The sequence below is a fragment of the Amaranthus tricolor genome, chromosome 13 (genome assembly GCF_026212465.1).
Source record: "Amaranthus tricolor cultivar Red isolate AtriRed21 chromosome 13, ASM2621246v1, whole genome shotgun sequence".
In the NCBI taxonomy this organism is placed as follows: domain Eukaryota; kingdom Viridiplantae; phylum Streptophyta; class Magnoliopsida; order Caryophyllales; family Amaranthaceae; genus Amaranthus; species Amaranthus tricolor.
The window spans coordinates 17,769,326-17,780,851 of record NC_080059.1 but is presented as its reverse complement, the minus strand read 5'-3'; the positions used below and the strand labels follow the sequence as shown (position 1 = coordinate 17,780,851).

At 38.7% G+C, this 11,526-nt stretch overlaps 1 protein-coding gene across 1 annotated transcript; it reads left to right on the top strand.

Moving 5' to 3' along the window:
- Window positions 1–9,854: 9,854 nt before the first annotated feature.
- On the top strand, window positions 9,855–10,397 carry LOC130798883 (outer envelope pore protein 37, chloroplastic-like). The gene has a single exon (XM_057661979.1). The coding sequence runs from the start codon at window positions 9,855–9,857 to the stop codon at window positions 10,395–10,397; it is 543 nt and encodes a 180-aa protein (XP_057517962.1).
- The last annotated feature ends 1,129 nt before the right edge of the window (window positions 10,398–11,526 follow it).

Genomic DNA, 11,526 nt, shown 5'->3' with positions numbered 1-11,526 from the left:
ATGCTAAGATTATACAAAAATATACAAGATAGAAAACATGGGAAGCAAGAGGGTAATCAACAACCCTTAGAAAATAGGGTCTTCAGTAACCCTAGATAAAGCAGATCAAAGCGCAGAAGGAGAATGCAAAGCTAACAAATGTACTCTAATGATGAACTGGGATAGCACCGTCAGTTGCATCATTACCTCTCATGACGTGAAACACTGGCTCTCCTTGTGGCTCCCAAAAAAGAAATAGTCTTCCTATCTTAATCTCCTTTTCTCTCATAGAATAATCTCACTTTAAGCCCATAAAAACCCCAAACCCCTTGTCGACCTCATACCCATCCCAACACAACATCACCACAACCACAACAAAATGAAACCAAACAATCACCCAAACTCTAAACAACATGGCTTAAACAATGGAGCTCTTGGATCTCACAATCCAAGAACTATTTTGGACAAAAGAGGATGGGGGCTTTGTGTTGATTAAAATTTATAGCTCAGATTACATGCAATGGTTGATAGAAGGTGATATGCGAGAATCTAAGCGATGATGGCTAGGTGGGTTAAGGTATGACAGTTTAGTGGGGCAAGAGTTATAGAGAAGATGGAGATAGAAATAGATGTATACCTGCGGATGCCGTAGCAAAGGATGAAGATCGATAGCAGCTGATGAACACTCACTCTTCTTTTGCGTAGACCTCCTTCACAGTTTATTGGTTAGCACTCTCAAATTTTATTTATTTTTTAATTTTTTTTCTTTTTTTTTCTTTGAATAAGGGTAACAAAAATATGAACAAAATAAAAAAATAATTAAAAAATAATTAAAAAAAGAAGCAAAACTAAAGTCCTAATCTAAGAAAGTAATAAAACTAGACTAGAAAAGCAATAAAAACTACAACTAACCAGTGTAGACTCCTCCCATGCTTATTTAAAGCATTGTCCCCAATGCTTAACTGCATAGCAAGGGAACAGAAACAAAAGAAACAAAAGCAAACTGATAGGAGAAGTCTAAAAAAATATGTGGCCCTCAGTGACCACGACGGAAAAAGGAGAATAAACTCCTTCTCGTCCGCCTAGCTGCGAGCTCAGCTGCGAACTCCCTCTCCCTTTGTGCCTCCATCATTAAAATGCTGGCTCGGGGGTCGATATATGGTTGCCCAGAATAATAGTCCATTTGGGCCTGCTGGGCAATCCATAAAGATTGAAGATGTGTATCAAGATTGTACATGTCTCCGTCTTAAGTGTCCTAGAAGGTCTGCATATTGCCGTCTAAATGGTCCAATTGACCCTCCATCTCTCCAAACATGTTCTCCATATTGGAGAACCTCTCATTGAATTGTTGATACCAATTGGGATCGAAATCAACATCGGGACTAAGGTCCCTAAGCACTTGTTCCTCAGAGGGAAGATAGTCTTCCTCCTCTTCTTCCTCATCCCCCCCATCTAGGTCTATGTGAACGCCCACAGCCACAGGGGCTTGCTCTACGGGGTGCTGGTGGGAATACGCAAGAGTGTGATTACACAACATTTATGTTGTGTCGTCGCCCCTCACGTCAAATACAGTCTCGAGGATAGGAGGAATACTAACTATTCCCCCATTTAGGATTACCAAAGAAGATGTGTAGGGTTGACGATATTGGATGAATCATAACCTATGCAATATGGGCTTATCATAGAAGATAGTGGTGTTGGTGGCTAGCTTGGGGACATTATCGGGTATATCGATACCCAAATACATGACTAAAAGTGTGACCATCCCCCCCATGCCGATCTTTCCCCTCTCGGACTCCTGCACGTCTATGCAGTGTCCCACAAAAATATTCACCCAATTAGGGGTGCCTTGGTCGAACTCTAGGAACGACCGCATGCAAGCAAGTTCAGGCTTGAAACCCTACTAGACTCTCCGTAACAAAATATTGTCATGGAGAGAAAACGGAAGATGTAACACAGCGCAAGATGGTAAACATAACTAATCTTATTGCCCGAGCTGCGGTAGGGCCTGTTGGCCATGATGGCCAACCAAAAACTCATGATGTCCCTTTCAGTTGGGACCATATACTCATCGTTCCGTAGAACTCAGTTAAACACCCTCGCGATGTCTAGATGAAACATGGTGTAGACCATGTTGAGGGCGTTAAAACGGATGTAGCAACCCTCAAAAGACTCGTGATGAGTCAGGATTGCTAGGAACTCTAACGTTAAACGTAGGTACACGTCTGCTGCGACTTCCATGAATCCATGGAGTCCCCTCATCTCCAGCAAAGTTCTAATACCATTATAAAGCCCTAGACTGACTAGGTCATTTTGTTCAACAAACTTTGTGGGGAGTAGCAGTCGTCCTTTTAGCTTGCTAAAGAGCTTAGCTTGTGAGGGGGTGAGCCTACACCCCATGGTACTAGAGGAGGTAGAGCCCTGGGCTCTTTAGGGTTGGTTTGAGGGTGGTGGGGATGGTAATCTAGCCTCCCTCTAAGAGAAGGAAGATTCAGCTGTCCTACTCCTCTTTGATCTAAACAAAATTTTCATTTTTGGACAATAAACAACTAACCACCATAGATCCTCAAGATTTACACAAAAATACACAAAAAAACAACACCACACTAAGAACAAACATTTACAAACCCAACAAATGATCACAAGCAACAAAATTCAAAACACAATAATGCACAAAACAAAGAGGAAAAATAAAGGATGAGAAATGTATATCTTCCAATTGAATTGGCTACGGCAATGTTGCTAGATCTCACAAAACACCAAGTAGTAATGAATCTCCTTCACAAATGTACTCTTTGAAACCAAAATTGAGATATGAAAGAAGGGAAGAAGATGGGAATTGAAAATGAAATGGAGATTTAGGGTTATGGGTTCTTGAATTGATGAGAGATGGAATGGTTTGAAGAGAGAGAATGGCTTTGAAGGTTGTAACGGCCTGGTTAAAGTGACCCGGAAAAATCATTGTAGTATTTAGTGTTATATACTACAATGATACCAATTGTAACATCTCGAATAACTCGGATCGTACGAAAAGAGAAGATGACCTTTTAAAAACAAGTATATATCGTCCGAGTCAAACCAGGATGTTAGAAGGCAGTTAAAAACGGATTTGAAATTAAGGGAAGCTTGCGGATCGAGTTTTATTAGTGTTATTATGAACTACTAGATATAAGAAATTCTTAGCAGCGGATAAGAACGAAAAATTAAATCTACTTATTACAACTTGAGAACGAAATCGCCTCATAAAACCAAATATTTTTTTTTAAAACTTTATTAGAAGTTCTTATCAAGACTTCTGTATCCTTAACGATTTATTTCTCCAAGGGACAATCCTCACTCCCCAGACCTGCAACTTAACTTACTGCTAGTCATTGCCCAGAAAGAAAACAACATCATCGCAGGGTCGTTAAGACCAAAAGTACACGTCAGCAAACGTCGCATACCAATTGATTAAATACAACAAGAGAAAGATTTAATAGCTGTCGATTTCAGAAAATACGCTTCGATCACGCTAACTAAGAATAATCAATTTCATGTAAAGGTTAGTCAGCCATACTGCTGTACTATCCAGCCATACTGCCGGTACAACTCCAATCTCCTTAAGTGAGACAATACATTAGGGGAAGCTAACCCCTAAGCAAGTCTCTACCATAGACACTCGCCTTACTTCGGTGCCTATGGTTAAGTATGCATACCCCCGCGGTGGCTCATAATGCCCCCATATACCGCGAGTAATTCATTTCCACCAATTGACGTCATACTACGTCCACTTTAAGGTTAGTGAGGTCATACTACCTCTACTTATCAAAACAATGTATCAAAATTATTTATTCGGAAAGATAACAATATTCATACTATATATCCATACTTTACTTTTGTTTACCATTATTATATGATACATCGGACTAAATGCAAACTTCGCTGCATGTACATACCTTAAGCAAGATAACCAACTCTCAAGCGTCCTATTCAATTCCCGGTCACGAATCGACTTCCTACAAGGTTCAATCGTATTCGGCAAATAAGCACACATACACACTTTCCTCAAATCAACCATAACACACACATACAATTACAACCACACCTAGAATACCACACACATCATTAACATCCATCACATACTATAACTTGGTAAACGCACAAAACAGGACAGCATACATAATCTGTCCAGAAACGCAATTTAAAACTGTCAAACTGCAAATCCGACTTCACCGTTGCGTCCGGAAGGCGTCAAAACCCCCGGGTACCAATTTTCATAATTCATAATGTACTCTAAGTATTTTTAACCTATTTTCAAGCCAAAAAGTGTCCCAAAAACATATTTTTTTTAACATTTTTATAACCCTACGGGATTCACCAAAATTTCATCAACAAATGAATTCCAAATGGTACATTGCCTATTAAATATCAATGACCAAATTTATATAATTCTTATGAACCATCTTTGAGATCAAAGTTCAACAATAATTTCTTTAACCACACACATTTTTTTTACATGAACATTCATTTTTATATATAAATTTCAAAATTACCCATCACACAAACCAATCCTATTCTTCACATATATGCATATCTAAAAACTCTAAAAAGAAAAATTCTTCATCAATTTAGATAGAAAAATACATCCCAAAATCATACATGAAATTTTAAATTCTTAAATTAAACATGAATTATAAGATAAAACATATAATAATCATAGAATTTTAAATTAAAACTTAAGAATCAACATAGATTAAGAATTACACTTACAATTGTAAAGGAAAACACCTAATGATCAAGTGTAATAGAGTTAGGAATGTGGATTAGGAGGAATTTTGAAAGGATATGTTTTTTTTTGTCCTTGGAAACTTTAGAAATGAAAGGATGTCAAAATGAAAATGATTAAGGAATTAAGAAGGGTTAATTATATGGGATTAATGCCTTGATCCTTCATTACCCTAAGGGAGTTACAAGCTCCACCAACAGTCCCTCCTATATTCTTTTTTTTTTTTTTGAAAATAAAAGATGGGCTAAGGAAAAGTTTGGGCCCAAATAATTCTAATTGCCAAAAAGGATTGCAAATCTCATGATCAAGCCCAATAATAAATAAAATATATACATAGAAATAATATTACTAGTGAATTATTAAATATATCGGGAAGAAAATATCGGGAAAATATCGGGGTGTTACAGACTACCCCCCTTAAAAAGGTTTTGACCCCAAAACCACACTTATCATAACACATAACCACAAAACAAGTAAAACGAACTTAATCACTATACACACATACATAAATCGCGCGAAAATCCTATCGCCTTCTACCCCCTTAACGAAGTTACGTCCCCGTAACTTACTAACCTGAGAGAAAAGGTGAGGATACTGCTCTCGCATGGAGTCTTCCGTCTCCCAGGTTGCCTCTTGTGAGCGGTGATTGGACCATAATACTTTAACCATGGTGATATCCCTCCGACGAGTACTACGGACCTTCTTATCCAATATACGGACAGGCTGTTCCTCATAGGTTAGGCTCTCATCAAGTTCTAACGGCTCTGGATCTAATACATGAGAAGAGGCTGCGACGTAACGCTTCAACTGAGAAATGTGAAAAACGTCGTGCACCTTACCCAGAGCATTAGGCAATGCTAACCGATAGGCTAACTTCCCTACTTTCTCCACAATGTCATAAGGACCTATGAAACGTGGGCTTAACATTCCACGAGCACCAAAGCGAACTACTCCTTTCATTGGAGACACACGAAGTAGATACTTGTCACCCGCTTCAAATTCATCAGGCCGACGTCGGAGATCGGCGTACGAATTTTGTCTATCTTGGGCTGCTTTCATTTTCTCGCGAATTAACTTTACTTGTTCAGTCATCTGAAAAAGCATTTCAGGTCCTAAGGTGACAGATTCAGTAAATCATCCCAGCATACAGGACTACAGTACTTACGACCATAAAGTGCTTCAAATGGAGCCATTTGAGTCGTAGCTTGGTGACTGTTATTATAAGAGAACTCTACCAGATCCAAATGTTCATCCCATGAACCTTGCCATTCCATGGCTATCGCTCTCAACATGTCCTCCAGTATTTGATTGACGCGTTCCGTCTGACCATCGGTCATTGGGTGGAAGGACGTACTATGAAGAAGGGTGGTCCCCAACGCTTGTTGTAGTGATTTCCAGAAATGTGACAAATATTGAGTATCCCGATCAGAAATAATAGTACGAGGTATTCCATGATAGCGAATCACGTACTTAATATAAGCACAAGCAAGTTGTTCCATATCCCACTTACAATTCATTGGAATAAACCTTGCCGACTTAGTAAGTGTGTCCACGATAACCCAAAGAGTATCATTACCGGCTCTTGTTCGAGGCAAACCCAACACAAAGTCCATGGAAATGTCGTCCCACTTCCATATCAGAATTTCTAGAGGTTGTAATAACCCGGGAGTTCTCATATGCTCACTCTTTACCTTTTGACACGTCAAGCACTTAGCAACAAATTCTGCAATATTCTTTTTCATACCCGACCACCCAAAACATGCATTTTAAATCTTGATACATCTTGTCTCCACCAGGAAGAACTGAGTATCTAGAATTATGAGCTTCGTTTAATAATTTTTCCTTCAAAGAGTCACACCCATCCGGTACACACCACCGTCCTTTAAAACGAAGACTACCATCCTCATGAATTGTAAAACCGTCAGCTCTCCCTTCACTGATCTACTCCCGAAGTTTAATGAACTTAGGGTCTTCCAGTTGCTTCGCCATAATCTCTTCGAAAAATGTAGGTTGAATGGACAATGCACTCAACTTGGCTTCCAACTCCCCTTCTTGGATTATCTCTAAGCTCATTCTCTCAAACTCCTTACACAATTCCTTAGAGGTTATTAATGCTAAGACTGAGTGCCTCGATTTTCTGCTCAAAGCATCAACGACCACATTCGCACGGCCTTCATGATAAGCAATCTCCAAGTCATAATCACTGATAAGTTCTAACCAACGTCGTTGGCGCAAATTCAACTCGGATTGAGTGAACAAAAATTGCAAACTTTTATGGTCCGTGAAGATCTTGCATTTGACACCATAGAGATAATAACGCCAGATTTTTAATGCAAAAACCACAGCCGCTAATTCCAAGTCATGTGTTGGATAATTCACCTCATGAGTCTTCAGCTGATGCGAAGCATACGCCACTACTTTTCTATCTTGCATTAAAACACAACCTAATCCATGTTTGGAAACATCACTGTAGACGGAATATCCCAAAGATGGATCAGGTAAACGACGATAATACCCTACCAAACCTAAGAAACTTCGAATATCCGTAACATTTCGGGGTGTAGACCAGTCCCGAACAGCTGCTACTTTTGCTGGATCAACGGAAATTCCTTCCTTAGAAACAATGTGACCTAGAAAAGCCACTTGCTCTAACCAAAATTCACACTTCGAAAACTTAGCACACAACTGATTCTCTCGCAGAATCTGCAAGACTATCCTTAAATGTTCTCGATGTTCTTCTGGGCTCTTAGAATACACCAAGATATCATCAATGAACACCACCACACATTTATCGAGATACGCGTTGAAAACCCGATTCATCAATCCCATAAACGCCGCCGGTGCGTTGGTCAACCCAAAAGGCATCACGGTAAATTCAAAGTGTCCATATCTGGTTCTAAAAGCTGATTTACTAATATCCTCCTCCTTAATACGTAACTGATGATACCCTGACCGCAGATCAATCTTGGAAAAGACTCTTGCCCCTTGTAACTGATCAAAAAGATCATCGATCCGTGGTAATGGGTACGTATTCTTAACAGTGACCTTATTAAGTTCTCTGTAATCAATGCAGAGACGCATCGTTCCGTCCTTTTTCCTTACAAACAACACCGGAGCTCCCTAGGGCGACACACTGGGTCTTATATAACCCTTCTCCAACAACTCCTCCAATTGGACTTTCAATTCTTCCATCTCCCTTTGGGCCATTCGGTAAGGAGCTTTTGAAATTGGCCCTGTCCCAGGGATTAAGTCAATCGAAAAGTCCACGTCCCTTCTTGGCGGCATACCACAATGATACCAATTGTAACATCTTGTCATCAACTTAATAGCTAAATAACACTAAATAAAACTCCCGACCACCAAAACATTAACTTGAGATCTTGGTACATCTTGTCACCACCCTGATGTACTGAAAATTTCGTACAATGTGCTTCATCCAGGATACGTTCCTTCAAAGATTCCTCCCCCGTCGGTAAACACCAACGACCCTTGAACCTCAAGCTTCCATATTCATGGACAAGGAATCCCTCTGCTGTTCCTTCCCGTGCTTGGTCCTTTAATTTCAAGAGTTTCGGGTCTTTATCCTGGGAATTCAAAATTTCCTCAAAGAACGAAGGTCGAATAGCCAAGGCGTTCAGACATCCCTGTAGTTCACCTTTACGTACCACTTCCAAGTTTAGTCTAGCAAAATCCCGATGCAACTCTTCAACTCCGCCCAAGGCAGACAGCGAGTGACTAGACTTCCTACTCAAGGCATCGGCCACCAAGTTCGCTCGCCCCTCATGATATATGAACTCCAGATCATAATCTGTCATCAACTCATCTTTACTCGCCCCTCGGTTAAAGTGACCCGGAAAAATCATGTGAAAACATGAATCCGGTTCACAAACGGACACAAGAAAACTCATCTTTACTCGGATCGTCAACGTTCCAACGGTAAAGGAATATGGTCAACAAAGAAAATAGCGTCAAACAAAACAAAACAAGTCAGCGGAAGTCTTTACATACAACTCGAAAGCCCACCGGCTTCTAAACTAACTAAAAGTTGTACATGATAAAAGAAAACATCATAAACTTTGGTTACATAAACTGAGTTATTTCGACTTATTACAAAGTATGTCTAGACTTGATAGTTACGGGTTCTAAGTTGAATCCTCACTCCAGCCCCCTCCTGCAGTCAACCTGCTGCACGTCGTATGATAACACGTAGCAGGTTCCAAAGAACAACCAGTACACGTCAGAGACTTCATACATATATTAAACAGGTTGAATACAAGCATTGTGTTTACCCTAGCATGCAAAGACTCTAATACACATTCTTTATTAAATATTTCCAATCTTGTAACGTTGCCCGTCCTGTTCGGGTCGTACAAGTATAATTTCAAATTTGTTTTGGTGGAATACACTTGGGAGAGCTAATCCCAAGGCAACCACCTACCTAAGACGTTGCCCGTCCTGTTCGGGTCGCCAAAGGCTAAAGTATGCATACCCCCATGGTGACCGTAATGATCCACAACTGCCATGGGAAAAATGATTGATAATATTCCAATGCATTTGTTAACCCTTTTGGTAACTTAACCATAAATTCTCAATTTCCACATAATTATTTCATATTATTTAAGGTGTCAAATCCTTATGTGATTACAATGCCACGATTAGGAATAAACCAACATTACTTGCACAACCATATAAATAGTATGGTCTAAGCGTGTACCTTTGAACGCTGCAAACACACGTTGTTCAAGCACAATTAAAATTTAGGAAATTATCAATGGTGCCCTTGTACTATTGAAAAATTACAATGGTACCCAACTGCATTTCAGTGGTACCCCCCAATTATATGGTAATTACAACCGTGACCTTAATGATGAATTTTCCGTTAAATGTCCGTTAAATTTGGAATTTAACCTAACCATGGTTAGTTTCTTCATCTTCTTCCCTTTTCTCTTTCATGGCTGCTCTTCTTCCATCCTTATTATTTATTTAAGTTTCATCTTCTTCCATGGTTACAACCCAATTTATTATTTATTTTTTTAAAGTTTCATCTCCTCTGCTTCAATCCTTTCCTCGCTCAGTGTTTCCTTCTGTCCACTACCTTCAAGCTTCATCAATGGCGACACAATCTAAACCTCACGCTCAAACAGATTCTCTAATCCTCTTCTCTGATCCTTCTTCTTTCCAACCTCAACCACCTGCACCTCCTCCTCCACCGTCTACAGATAATCCTTCAACTGCTCCACAAACGACGTCATTTGGACTATTTTCTTTCCAGAAAAGGCCGCCTTTGAGAGTTACTACTGAGTTTGACAGTGACAGTTCAATATTCTTCCACAAAATTTCATCGAAACTTTTCAATGGCTTCGCTAAGCTTAAATTATCTTTCCAGAATAATCCAAAAGGAGAAATTGCTGATCCTCAGGTCGCCATTATTACCAAACATCTTGCTTTTCATTATGACATTGAGGAGCAGAATGCTCTGGTCAAAGGTTTTCTTGATGTTGGTCCTAATCTTAAACTCAAAGCTTTCCATGATGTCAAGGTCTCCCTCTCTTTAGTCTTTTCTGTTTACATTTTGTTTTGGAATGTGATAAAGTTAAATTATAGCCTCAATTGTTTACTTTTTAGGAAATATATCGATTTTGATTTCGGATAATTTTAGTTGCATGTGCTTTTGTTTATCTGCCTTATGAAATTTCTTCCCTTTATGTTATGATATTTCTCATAATTTGGTAGTTGATCAATGTATATTCTATTTTTTATTTATTTTATATTATTTATTTATTTATTTGTATTGTATTGGTATCAAACTTATTCATCCGTCATTGACACAAGGGAACTTCATCATCCGGCACAAGGAGAGGAGAGCAGCCATGGAAGAAGAGCAGCCATGAAAGAGAAAAGGGAAGAAGATGAAGAAACTAACCATGGTTAGGTTAAATTCCAAATTTAACGGACATTTAACGGAAAATTCATCATTAAGGTCACGGTTGTAATTACCATATAATTGGGGGGTACCACTGAAATGCAGTTGGGTACCATTGTAATTTTTCAATAGTACAAGGGCACCATTGATAATTTCCCTTAAAATTTCGCCCTCTTATGAAACGAGGTCCTAAATAACACAAAACGATCACGTATTAGACCGTGTTTAAACATTTAATCCACTCAATACCATTAAGATATCACTAAGACTTGATAATTTCAAATGTTTTCATCAAACTCCCAATAGTTCCAAATTTTACATTCTGACCAGAAACTTTTATGGCCATTTCGGACAGTTTAGAAAATTCAAATTAAAAATCTGACTTCATCGCTGCGTCCGGAACGCATCAATTACCTTGGGTACCAAATTTCATAATTTCTAGCATCCAATTACTATTTTTAATTATTTTAAGCGTTCTAACGAGTTTTAAAACGCATCGGTTAAATAAAATAACAACGAAACACACCCAACACTCGGATCGGGGCGCCACTACCGAGGCAGCAGCTGCTGTCCATAAGTTCCTTCTACTTTAATTATTTTTATTTTATATATTTTTTTTCTATTTAAATTATTTAATCCTTGTTAAATCTCCATACCAAGATACACCTAACCAAAACTGAATTTACATTTTACTAAAATAAAACAAATAAAACCAAATCTCCTATCACACAACCACTTGATATTTCCACACATCTAACAATACATAAAATCCCATCAATTAATCTAAATTATCATTAAAAACATAAAACTAACAACTTAAGACATACTCATCCACAAAATCCTTCAAGAGCACTTAAAA